Source organism: Chiloscyllium plagiosum, unplaced genomic scaffold (assembly GCF_037043375.1).
Source record: "Chiloscyllium plagiosum isolate Xiang-an unplaced genomic scaffold, Cpla_swu_hap1 HiC_scaffold_25, whole genome shotgun sequence".
NCBI lineage: Eukaryota > Metazoa > Chordata > Chondrichthyes > Orectolobiformes > Hemiscylliidae > Chiloscyllium > Chiloscyllium plagiosum.
In genome coordinates this window covers 19123707-19137627 of record NW_028270163.1, presented here as the reverse complement: position 1 = coordinate 19137627, position 13921 = coordinate 19123707, and the positions used below count along the sequence as shown (strand labels likewise).

At 39.2% G+C, this 13921-nt stretch overlaps 1 protein-coding gene across 1 annotated transcript in view; it reads right to left on the bottom strand.

The window, feature by feature from the left end:
* The window catches only part of tbcd (tubulin folding cofactor D), a 287792-nt gene that overhangs the window by 238566 nt on the left and 35305 nt on the right, over positions 1–13921 (bottom strand). Inside the window, exons 3-5 of the mRNA XM_043714487.2 lie at positions 9394–9491; positions 9189–9290; positions 4092–4238 (exon numbers count right to left, since the gene is read on the bottom strand). Coding sequence (XP_043570422.2) covers positions 4092–4238; positions 9189–9290; positions 9394–9491 — 347 coding nt within the window. The remainder of the gene's footprint in view (positions 1–4091; positions 4239–9188; positions 9291–9393; positions 9492–13921) is intronic.

The window sequence follows — 13921 nt, the reverse complement described above, 5'->3', positions numbered from 1 at the left end:
TAATCAGTCTCCATGGGGAACCTTGTCAAAAGCCTTACTGAAGTCCATATAGATCACATCTACCGCTCTGCCCTCATTAATCCTCTTTGTCACTTGTTCACAGTATTCCAGATGTGGTCTCTTATACGATTTCACTAAGACTTCCCAAGACTTCTACTCCAAACCCTTGAAAAAAGGGTCAGCATTCCATTAGCCTTCCTGATTACCTGCTGCAACTGTGTGCTGGGTTTCTGTGTTTCATGCTCCCAATCCCTTTTTGTGGCAGCTTTCTGCAGTCTTTCTCCCTTTAAATAACTTTGTTTCTGTTGTCCTCCCTTCCAAAGTGAACTACTTTGCATTTTCTTACATTGTAGTCCATTTGTCAACTTTTTGCTCACTAATTCAATCTATCAATATTCCTCCATAAATCATCTGCATCCCTCTCACAACTTGCCTTCCCACCTTCTTTTGTGTTGATTGCAAATCTGACGACAGCATATTCACTTCCTTCCTCTTAGTCATTAATATAAATTGTAAACAGTTGCAGTTCCAGCACTGATCCCTGTAAAACCATGTTGGTCACGACTTCCCAACCTGGAAAAGTACCTCTTATCCCCACTCTCTGTTTCCAACCCAGAAGCCAATTCGCTATCCATGCCAATATACTACCACCAACACTGTGGGCTCTTCTCTTACGTTCATTTGTCGGTACTTATCAAACACTTTCTGGAACTCCAAACATATCTATCCACTCCAGCTGAGACATCCTTGAAAAACTCTAATTAGTCATACATGATTTCCTTTTCATGAACTCGTGCTGACTCTGCTTGGTTAGATTATGCTTTTCCAAATTTATGCTATTACTTCCTTAATAATTGATTCCAATACTTTTCCAACAATAAATGTTAGGCTAATCAGTTAGAGTTATCCGCTTTTTGCCTTCCTCACTTTTTGAATAGTAGTGTCACATTAGCAGTTTTCCAATCCTCTGATACTTTTCCAGAATCAAACAGCTTTTGGAAAATTTCAGCTGATGCATCCACCATCTCTGTAGCTACTTCTTTTGGGATCCTAGGATGCAAGTCATCAGGGCCAGGGAACTCTGCCTTTAGCCCCATTAGTTTATCTAATACAACTCTTTTTAATGATGCTAATGGCACTTAATTCCTCCCCCATATTTTTAGTATCATAAAGACTGATGCAAAATAGCTGTTTAACTCCTCTGCCATTTCCTTGTGCTCCAAAACTGTCTCCATAGATTAATTTTCTAAGATGCCTACATTTACTTTGATGTCTCTCTTCCTTTTTATATATTTAAGGAAGATTTTATTATCAGCTTTAGTATTACTCACTAGATTGCTCTTGTCGTTTATTTTCTCTGTCTTTATTATCTATTTTAGTACTCCTTGATTGGATTCTGAATTTATCCCAGTCTTCAGGGCTATCATTTGCTTTGGCCTCCTTGTATGCTTTTTATTTCAATTTAAATCTCTACTTACCTTCCTTGATTAGCCAATTGTTGGTTTGATCCCACTCCTAGAATCTTTTCTTCCTAATGGGATGTATTTTTGTTGAGAGAGTTATAAATTATCTCCTTAAAATGTCTGCCTCTGCTTGCTTACATCTCACTCCTAAATTCGCAAAACGCTTGTGTCTAGTTTCCATTCATCACGATTCTATTGTTCTCATCACCTTAACCACCCTATTATATCAAACCTTGGTCCCTTACTTGTAGCAAAACTTTTCATTTCCCACACCTGCCCTTCGCATTGCAGAGTTCCTATCATTACTCCCTCAAAGTGTGAACAGTGCAAACTTTAACACATTTAGTGGTCAACTGGTCTCTGCATCTAATCAACAAATCTAGCTTGACCATGTGTAGCACTGTGATGCTTCACTTTCTTCAGCCAAAACCACCAGGAACTACTATAGAGTAAGGACAGTTCCTTTTTGCTCGAACTAACTGCTTCCTGAAAGTCCACTTTCCGAACTTGATCCACTATCAGCTGAAGCACCAAGGAGTTCAAAATTTTTTGGAAACAAGGCTTTAGATCTCTTTGTTCTCCAGGTTAATTGCATCCCAAGCCAGCTGAAGTAGAAACTAGATTTTATTTTTGATAATAAGTTAATATACAGAATACATTATCATATTTGTCTGCCTTCTACCTACCACCCCATTACTCCCGAAGTCTCTCTTTATAATTGCACTCAGTATTTAATTAACTGTACTCTTTATCAGTATATTTTAACAATGTAATTAACATACCCACTGACACCTAGACCTTAGCTTCCCACCCACTCTCACCTTGAATTCCTGTCTTTCTTGAAGCATTCCACCCACCCACCCATCAACATTTAACTCTCTCCAAATTCATCACACTTCTTATGGTCACATCATGCATTCAGGATCCCCTTCCACCACCGTGCTATTGTTCTTGTTGCTGGCCACAGTATATGACAATCGGTATGACAATCAGAAAGGTCTGGCTCCAATGTGTGCACTAAAGCGCAAACAAGCAAAATAATAAAAATGGAGAAAACTATCAGTTCCCTGTCATAACTCAAACTGTAATCAAATTACCTCTTAATCTTCTGAACCCCCTTTTGTGCAACCGGTGCTCATAAACTTATCCTTTGGAATTCAGACATCATTCTGTAACGTCCAAACTCTTTTGGCACATTATATATACTGAACTACTTCTACCCTACTTGCAAGGTTCATATCCTCCATCCTCGATGATATTCAACTTGTCCAAATATCTACTCAACATAATTTGTCAGAGGTTAAGTTCCAGTTGCTTATTACCCGACTTGCCATTGAAGTTGGGACTGTCCTTCATTGCATCCATAGTCTGTTTCTACCCTTTCTCTCCATTTAGATCATACACACAGAAAAGAAAAAGCAGAATGCTAGCTGACTATGCTACTCCTCCAATTTCTCAAAAGCACCTGTTAACTATTTTTTAATCCAATTTCTTATCAAAGCACATATTCTGCAAATTTAAGTTTCCACTCTTGATAGCTTTGTCAATTTGTGTTGCCACTTTTAGTGATCTGAGCCAATCTGTAAGCCAAGTACAGTTTGTTCCTCTACAATATTGCGTTTTTTCCCCCGACTTCCTTGTAACTCCTTCAGAAATGAACTAAAGTCTGGTCAGCCATGATTCCATTGAATGACAGAGCATGCTCAAACGTGATGAATGCCAACTCTAACTACTAAGTCCCATGTTCCTAGATTCTTAATGAACCTCTTAATTCTGAAAAAGAAAACTCAAAAGATTTTCACAATTTTTCCACAGTTATAGAGTCACAGAGATATACAGCATAGAAACAGAACGTTCAATCCAACCTGACCATGCTGACCAGATATCCTAAATTAATCTAGTCCCATTTTCCACCACTTAGCCCATATCTATCTAAACCCTTCCTATTCACATACCATCCAGATGCCTTTTAAATGTTGCAATTGTACCATCCTCCACCACTTCTTCTGGTAGCTCATTCTATACATATACCACTCTTAGGTCTCTTTTAAAGTTTTCTTCTCTCACCCTAAAAACCTTTGCCCTCTCGGTCTGAACTCCCCGACCCTGGAGTAAAGCATTTGTCTATTTACCCTATCCATGTGCCTCATGATTTTATAAACCTCTATAACGTTAGTCACCCCTCAGCCTCCAACGATCCCAGGAAAATAGCCTAGCCCTCAACCTCTCCCTATAGCTCAAATCCTCCAACCCCGGCAACATGCTTGTAAATCTTTTCTAAACCCTTTCAAATTTCACAACATCCTTCTGATAGGAGGGAGACCAGAATTGCACACAATATTCCAAAAGTGGCCTTAACAACATCCTGTACAACCGCAACATGACCTCCCAACTCCTATACTTAATGCTCTGACCAATAAAGGAAAGCATACCAAATGCCTTCTTCACTATCCTAGCTACCTGCAACTTCACTTCCAAGGAACTATGAACCTACATTCTGAATGACACCAGTATTCCTTTATAGTTAACATTAGTTTCTCATTTTTTATTCTATTCCTTCAGAGTTTAAGTTAACTTGAAACAAATTGAAAACAGACAATTCTAACACAGCAGAGTCATAGCACTCACCTTTGCTACATTCAAAATCCGATCCATTGTTGGTGTCCTAGATTGCCCTGCCTGTGTCGAATTGTTACCGTCAAGTCGTGCCATATCGAATGGGAGTAAACAGGTCATGGATAACCATAATAGAAGTATGTAACGAGTCTCCCAGGTCTGAAATATACAAAACAATCTATCACTACACACCATTAAAATGCATTAAAATGCACACAGGTCTTGGAACACAGGCACTATCTAGGACTCCACCATGTGCAACACTAAGAACTGCCTAGGATTCAACCATTTGAATTCAGGACTAAAAGTCTGTTCATAATGAAAAACCTGAGTATCATTCTTTGCTAGGTAAGAGGAAGCCAGGATCTGTGCTCAGTTATTTCTACACAATGAGGTTGCAGGCACTACATAATTGATTGCAATCCTGAATTGAGATACAAACATTTGTTTTGTCTTAAAGTTTCTCCCAAAAATAAAATCAAAAATAAACTGATTAAAAGAAAATACCTGTTAACATGCTTATTTTCAAATGTTTTTACCCTGACTGAAACAAATGGCTGAGGAATTACAAACAAATGAGAGAATAAAATATTACCATAACTAGAACTTCTTTCAGAAGTTTTTTTTGTAAACAGCAAAAGAGATAGTATTAAGCAACAAGTATAATTTTTTGTCAGGATGGAAAAACGATTATTTAAACCAATGCTACAACGGACTTGAATTTGCTATTACTATTAACCAATAAGGAAAAGAAGGTGAATTATTGGAATCTATTCAAAGAAAAGATGCCTGATAACTACGAAGCACTGGCCTTTGTGTAATCTATAAGTTGAACCTTCTTATCAAATAGAATTCAGACAGAGGAAATAAAGACTTGATCATCCTCTGCAAGATAAACATACTTAAAAAGAGCCAAGTACTAATTTTGACAACTTATAATGGTCAAAATTTCATGCTTTCCATGTATACAGGAATGGAGGTGTTAATTTATTAAATTACAACAACAGCACTAATAGTCCATATTAACAAAATTGAAAACCTTTGAAAACAACAGAATTCAGTTTGTTTCATGCTTTCCAACAATTATTATTTAAACCACAATCTGTGTCAAAACATAATGGATTTTCAAACTTAATTTCTCTTGCCATGACAAACATATGACAAGCATATATTTCTCAAGATAAGCTCAAATTTAGCACAAATAACTCAATAGCACGTAAAGAAAAACAGAGTATCAAATTGTGGAATTAAAATACAGGGCATACGAGTCGGGAGGAGAATTCATACAAAGTTCATGTATTTATGTCTACAATTTCATTGGTAATAATCCAAATCTACTCTCTTCTCAAAAAACCTACCATGTCACCCTTCAAAAACATCTTTCCTAGAAGTCCATGTTTAAAGCTGGGATACTTGACATCCAACACGCCAAACCACCTTCTACTGTTAGGACTGCAACTGCTGGAGAGTTCCTGTTACCATAATTCTCATTAGCTCTAGCAATGCTGAAGTCAATGATGCTACACTTGGATCAATGCAGCCTTGATAACAAAGGCATTCATTCTACTTCACACTTCGAACTCAGCTCTTTTGTTCATGCTTGAACCAAGACTTTCAGCAGGTCAAAAGCTGACTGAGCATCAGTAAGCAGATTACTGCTAAGTAAATGCTGCTTAATAATATTGCTGATGACTCCTTCCATCACTTCACTGATGATCAAGAATAGACTAACAGGGCAGTAATTGGCCAGGTTGGAATTGTCCAGTTTTATTTTAATAGGAAAACACATTGTCAGGTGTTTTGTTAATGTCTTGTGATCTTCCTCAATGCATCTATTTTGATATAATCTGGCAAATTATGTTCAACAATTCCAAAGCTATGTTGCTGATAACTTAGCACATTTAGGAGTTCGGAAAGCACAGGCACATGTTTAAGGAACAAATAGTCACATGCCTTAAGAGCTGGAAAATGATGACTAGATTTTCTATCAACAACAGGTTGAATTGAAAAGCACTTGACAAAAATGGCAGTGGTTAGCAAAACAAAAGCTGATGAACCCACCAAGAGCAATTTAGCACAGGTGCATTGGTCATTGTCAAATATATTCACAGGACAAAATAATCAGATGGGATGAACAGCAACACATGGATTTCAGAAAAAGCAAATAAATTATTTTTCTCAATTTTTATATGAAACTAAGGGGTTGCAACCATTTATAAGTTTCCTTGTACAAGGAAAATACATCAAACATGAGAGAGAAAGAAACCTGAAGAAAGGCAATTCTATTTGTCTGGAAAATTTGCACCAAATATAACAAGTCTACACATGGTAAAAGAAAAAAGAGCCAAAGTTTCATTACAAAAAACATAAGGATTTGGGTGTAATACAGTGGTTTCTCGATTAAGTATCGTATTGAAATAAGAAATAGAAAAGGTTTGCAAAGTACTTTGATTGCCTCCTGTCCTAAGTGTTCTCTTCAACAGTATTTTGACTCCCTTTAAGAGGAGAAAGTGAATCTGCTTAAACGTCAGAATATTTGAGTTTGTTGCTCCCTAAAGGACTTCCCCATGACTCTGGCTAGATCCAATATAATCAGCCAAAAATAACAAACGGGGCACCCACAGAGATAATGGCTTGGGATAATAGACAAAACTGTCAGCAGCCTCTGCATACATACGAACATGTTCAAACTCCAGAGCTCTACACTAATTGCATAGACTTGGCATTTTTCAAGTTTGGTGAGAGACACGCTGGCATTATAAAAGCTTCAGACTTACTGCATGTTATATAAAAATTGATCTAATTTCATTACTTCTTAATTATGTCACACATGTTGGCCATGTTTACTCTTGTTATAAATTTACATGTGTCCTGATTATGGTTCAAAGACACCAGTCCTTCTGACAAGGTGTCTGAAAATCTTTCTTTTAAGGGAGTTGAAATACACTGTCCAATATCTACTCCTTTGATAGTGGAACTCATTTGGGAAGGCAAGTGCTGCCAAACAACATGATTTTGAAATGAATATTTCTTCATTAACATGAATTTTGGATGAGTAACCACTGAAAGTCAAGGCTTTGTTTGAACTTTTAAAGGTCCCTAATTCTAGTTACCTGATTGTACAATTTAATTTTGTTTAACTGACACAATTTATCTTCACATATCATTACACATTAGATTAGATTACTTACAGTGTGGAAACAGGCCCTTCGGCCCAACAAGTCCACACCGACCCGCCGAAGCGTAACCCACCCATTCCCGTCCATTTACCCCTTTACGTAACACTATGGGCAATTTGGCATGGCCAATTCACCTGATGTGCACATCTTTGGACTGTGGGAGGAAACCGGAGCACCCGGAGGAAACCCACGCAGACACGGGGAGAATGTGCAAACTCCACACAGTCAGTCGCCTGAGTCGGGAATTGAACCCGGGTCTCTGGCGGTGAGGCAGCAGTGCTAACCACTGTGCCACCGTACCGCCCATCATTATTATTATGGGGTGTCTTGCTTGGTTAACTAATTCCGCAGCATTGCATTCTGCAATCCATGCAACACGCTCTCCATCCACGTTTGTCTTTGATAGTCAGGTAGCAAAAGGCTGTTTCCAAAAGCCAGATTCCTATTTCAAAGTCTGTGATTCTCACCCTAATCCACTTAACAATTAGGCAGAGATCAAAAGGAATTTCTGCACAATGGGCAAGAGGCAATTTAATTATTCACCTGGAGAAACTAATGTATGATTTGAACATATGAACAAAAAGCATAGAGACAACCCCTCAAATCTGCTTTACCATTCAATAAGATCACTGCTGACCTGATTGTATACTTAAACATGCATTCCTATCTACCCAATAACCTTTCTTCCCCTTGCACAACAAGAATCTGCACTCCTCTGCCTTAATATATTCAAAAATTGTGTTTCCATTACCTTTTCAGGAACAGTTGAAAAAACACAATGTGCAAAAAAAACCTCAAATCTGTTTTAAATTGTCCACTAAAATTTTTAAAGTGACCTCTAGTTCCAGATTCTTCCAAAAGAGAAAATGTCCTCTTCATCACATACATTATAATCAGTTCCTCTACTCCACCATAGCCCTATTCCCAACCATTCTCCACAACACTCAACTCACTTAACCTTTTTTTAAATAATCTGTCCTCCATATTCACTCATCCCCTCCATCCCTACTCATATACTTATAATCTCCATACTCACTCTCACTGGCTTAACCCTTCTCTCCCCACTTATTCAACCCTTTCCACCACAACTATGTTCCACTCACTCAACCTGTCCATCCCATCATTCCCCACCCACTCCTCTCTTCCTGAGTTTTGTCACATTGCCAAACTTGGATCCTCATCATCATCCTATCAAAGGATTACATTAGATTTGATCCACACTGCCTGGAAGGGCAAGCCATCTACCTGAGATTTAGGAACTCAGACCCCAAGAAAAGAGAACCTAGCTGAGGATTACAGCCATTTCCATCAAGTAGTGCTCATACAGTCCTGGGATCTCAAATATGTCAAGCCAGAGTCAGCGCAAAGTGGTATTTGCTGCCCAGGATGTGGCTGAGACTATGGCCAACTGGAATCTCCTTTCCTCCTTCACAATCCTCTCACACATCTCAAGATCAGCGCTCATGCCTGATGCCGAGCGATTAGCAATGGGCTGGGTCATTCCTTTCGTATTTGAGTCTTGGTTTGGGCAAGAAAATCCATCCATCTTCCACCAACAGCAGCAGCAGCTCCCACAACAGAGGTGACACCAAGAAGAGAGCCCAGTGCAGAATGGCAGTCTGCAGGCTCATCAGTTGCTGCTGCATCTCCTGATCACCGAGATAGAGTCAAAGCTAGATCAGTATTAGCAATGGATGAAAGACAAAAGGGCTTGAGTATTAGTTCCCTGAACGATGCAACGGTTAGAAAGCAAATTAAAAGGGCAGAATTCCATGATCCAAAGATCAGAATTCAGCCAACAGCAGAACTGCTTATCCCTAACATTTTTTCAACTCCGAAGAATACAGGCTGCATTTAGAGCAATTATTTATGCAAGTCCTTGCTGTGAAAAATCAGTCTAAAGATGAATAACTCGTGACTCTCTACTTACATCACAGTCTTTTGGGTCTTGCTGACTGAGTAAATTCAACACTGGTTGCAGATCTACCACTTCATGAGGGAACAATCTCAGGAAATATTTATAGCCACGCACCTACGATGGGAAAAAAAATTCCGTAATACAGTTGCAGATCAATTATCTGTGCAATAATAGATTCTCTCAACAAATATTTAAGTTAACACTAAAAACACAGTACCTTTGAGATGAGATAAAGGAATTTGAACGCAAGATGTACGAGAGATGAAGGAGAATGTTCATTGCGCACTATATCCAGCAGTATATTCAGCATCCATTCTAGCAGCAATGTTAAAAAATAAAATTGTCAGGTGAGATCCATCACAAAGGCATCACAATTATTATCTTAAAACAGGCTCTCGCTAAAGCCAAACTTTCCCAAGGCGTAAAGCAAGACCCAGGACAAGAGAATTTAATTTTCATCCATTGACTTCTGGACAGAATTCTAAGCAACTCTGCTATAAAGACAAATAGCAACATTACAACCATAATGCTTGCGTTCAAGCAGCCTCAAGGGACATTCAGAATGCCACCTTTTGATTCTGCACCCAATCATTTCAAACCAGTGGTCATTTTCCAAACATATTCACATCAGCAAATCTAGCATTACCCATTTCTTTAATGCATGCAATCTATTATGAGAACATCTAAATGTGGTTTTCTTCAAATCTAAAGTGCAGCCTTAAGATAGTTAGATAAAAGTGAGCATTAGTGGATAGAAATGTAACATCAGTTTGAAGGAGAGAAGAAACAAATCAAATTAAGTCATATTCTCTCCAGATCAACAAAAATAAGTTGAGGTTGATTGAAGTTAACCCTGCAGGCACCATTAACGAAGCTATGCAGTTTTCATATCTTGTGTCAATCTGGTTGTTCCTACGATCTTATATTGTAAGTCACCAACAAGGCTTTCTACTAACTCAAAATCTAACCTTAAGGCTTGTTTTCAACCAGCAAACCTTTATACAACAAAAAATCCTCCACCAGAGGGAGCATAGAAAACATAACACAAGATAAATGAAACAATGATTAGAACAAATAGAAGAGTTTAAACGGAAAGAAAAGATAACTAGCGATGTGCAAAGTTCAGGAAGAGAAAAAAACAAAAGTAGTAACATAAAAGTAAATGCAATGTAGTTTTTTTTTATTTTCCTGCAAAATTGTGTTTTAATTTAGATATTTGAGATACATATAATAATGTAGCATTCCCTGAGTATTTTTTATTCAGATTAATAACTACTTGAGTGTCATAATGTATGAATTGAAAAGAACCATTTGGTCTCAGGAAACATTCTCCTGAAATTGCCAACAACTAAGGGTTAAGTAATCAAATTTAAAAGACCTGACTATGAAGAGATTTAGCAATATTAGAGTAGAAAATGTATTTTAGTTCAGGAACTGGATATGTCAAAATATATTTTTAGTCAATCTGTAGCTCTACATATTTATTACTCCCATCTACTGTATACGATGGCTCATGAGCTGCAACATCAAATTGTTGTGAGCAAATTGAGCTCAGGGAAAACAGTGATCCACCAGTTCCTAGTGGTCAATCACAATGTAAAACCAATAACAATTAAGGAGACTTTGTGGTTCACATCATCCTTATCAGCTAAACAGCCAAAGCTAATGTACAAAGTCTTTACTGTTTTTACATAAATTAACTCAATGCTGAAGGCATTCCAAACATACGAAAATTATGTCCTTGTTTAATGTTTTTTCAACAAGTATTCAGTTTTTAAACTCTCTTTCCTTTCTTACAGTGACGTAAAGGATCATGAATCAACTTGTCAAAAAAATAGAAATTTGAACTATAATCCGAACAAGAGGTAGGAAAATGCTTGATAGAACTAAAAAACTACAGGAGTACAATAATACATTAAATTGACTGTGTATAACAAAAGGTGTTTGAGTGAACTACCTTAATTTAACAGCTAAATATATTGGTACAGACTGTGTTCATGAAATGCCAATGCAACCGTCAGTGTTTGTGATCACTGCTCATTTGAAACAGTGATGGGTTGTTTACCCTGCTTGATGATATCATTGTTGCTGGAAGCCTGGAGATCCCTTTCACTTGTTGCCAGAAACAAATTGATATCAGGACAAGGGAAATCCTTAGCTGTGGACTGCCTTCTTCAAGGTCAACAGCAAGCACCACAAAAAACCAGTCCATGGAAATGGAGAACTAGCAGTAGGCAACAGCAGGAAGGGTATGTTTTGACTAAGATTTTTAGGATCAACAAAATAAAGCAACAAAACCAGAAATGTAAATCTGATGTGAGGAAGGCAGTCATATTTTAGCATGCCTGATCAGGAGATGTTTCAAGACGACAAACATGGGTTGCTGGATAGGTAGGTTGCAGCCACAAAACAACTACATTTACATTCACATTCGTTTTCATAATCTTATCAAAAAAAGCTTAACAGTTTACACGAATTTAACTGCATGAACAAGTAATTAATGCTAACAAAATGTAATCAAAAATTCCACTTATAAAAAAGAATCAATGTCTCATCATGATTTCTGTCATTTGCAATATGTGCATCTCAACTGCTCATATAAGTACTGAGACAAAAAAAACCGTAGGTGCTGGAATCCGAAATAGACAAGCAGGAGGCTGTAAGAACACAGCAAGCCAGGCAGCATCAGGAGGTGGAGAAGTTCACATTTCAGGCATAGCCCTTATTCAGAAACAGAGGCAGGGGTAGGGGAGAGCTGCAGATAAAGGTGGGGGAAAGGGAAGGGTTATGAGTGGAGGGGGGGCAGAGTATGAGGTAGTGATAGGTTAATACAGGTGGATGTACAACCTGGTTAATCAATGGAAGGAATGAATCCAGTTGGTAGCTGGAAGGAAGGGTTGATCGGAGGGACGGAAGGGAGGAGATGGGGCTGGGAAGGTTGCTTGAAATTGGAGTCCTCCTGTAGGCTGCCCAAGCGGAAGATGAGGTGTTGTTCCTCCAATCTGTGGTCTGATTTACTGTACTGTGGCAAAGGAGGAGACCATGGATGGACATGTCGGAGAGGGAGTGGAAAGGGGAATTGAAATGGGCGGTGACCGTGAAGTCAGGCTGGCCCTTCCCTCTCTTTATCTACAACTCCCCCCATCCCCACCTCCATTCCTGAAGAAGGGTTATACCTGAAACGTCAACTTCTCCACCTCCTGATGATGCCTGTTCTTCCAGCCTCCTGCTCGTCTACATAAAAGTACTGAATCATGCTACAGGCTATGACAAACTGAAATAACTCCACAGAGGTCCATCACCAAGCCACCCTTTATTCACACACGGAGAATCCTTAACACTGATCCAGCTCTCAGGGTGATCAGAACCTCTGACACTCCTGTTTGTATGTCAGCCAGCGCTCCCTGTCTGGACTAGATTAACAGCTCGAATCAGGAAACTCATAGTCTATTAGGTCCACTTGGCTGACCTCATTACAATCATGACATCCCTCCCCGTGAGTCTGAGGACATAGGATAGTTCTTTATTTTTGTAGCTCCTCCTGGAGCGTTTTAGCACCGGGTCAGGTTCGTCCAACTCTGCTTCTGATATGGGTGGCACGTAACTCGTCTCTTATGAGCAGAGGGTCTTGGAAGAAATTCATTCCCTCTTCAGGTGGCAACATGCACTGTGTCAGGGTGGCACTGTGGCTCAGTGATAAGCATTGAATCATCAATGCCAGGGACACAAGTTCAATTTCAGCTTCAGGCGACTGTCTGTGTGGAGTTTGCACATTGTACCCAGTGTACCCAGTGTACCCAGTGTCTGTGTCAGTTTCCTCCGTGTACTCTGGTTTCCTCCCACAGTCTAAAGATATGAAGGTTAGGTGAAACGAACATGTTGCCCATAGTATCATGGGATGTGCAGGCGAGATGGATTAGCCATGGGAAATGCAGGATTACAGGAATCAAGAAGGGGGTTGGGATGCTCTTTAGAAGGTCAGTGTGGACCTGATCGGCCAAACAGCCTGTTCCCACACTGTAGGGATTCTACGATTCTGTGTCCATATTGCAGATTCTGAGGAATCTTCAATGCTTGACAGAGAGGGAGAACCCACAGGTTTCAGAACAGTCGGAAAGGCAGTCAAGGAGCCAGACACATTTTGATTCCGCAACGTTTGCAGGTTTTCAGCTTTCACATAGTCCACGTGCTTGTTTAAGAACACCGCACCTATCCAAACTTTATACATCACTGGACCTGACCTCACGTTGACCATGCCTCTTATCCATGCAGGACCATTCCAGCTATTCCAACACCAAATTTTGTCCCCTGAAGTAAATTGTTTCTCTCACTTGGAGAGTCTAATGTCAGACATTGACATTGTTAATGCTGTTTCACCTTACGCACCCCCCTCCCAGGTCCGAGAGGATCAGATTTATTCTTCTCCATTAGGAAACTATGCTGGAGATATCTCTCCAGTTGCATGTGGGTTCATCAAATAGAAACTGGAATATTTTGGTATTTCATGTAGCTGTAGGTTGTTTCTTTTTGCTTGCCTCAAAGTTTGGACTGCTCCTTCTGCCAGACCACGGGATGATGGATGGTATGGAGCTATTCTTACATGACAAATACCGTTTGAATTTAGGAAATACTCAAATTCTCTGCTGGTAAACAATGGTCCGTTATCTGTGACCAACACTTCCAGGAGTCTATGTATTGCAAAAGATCCGCACACCTTTCCTATTGTGCCTGGATTTGATGAATGA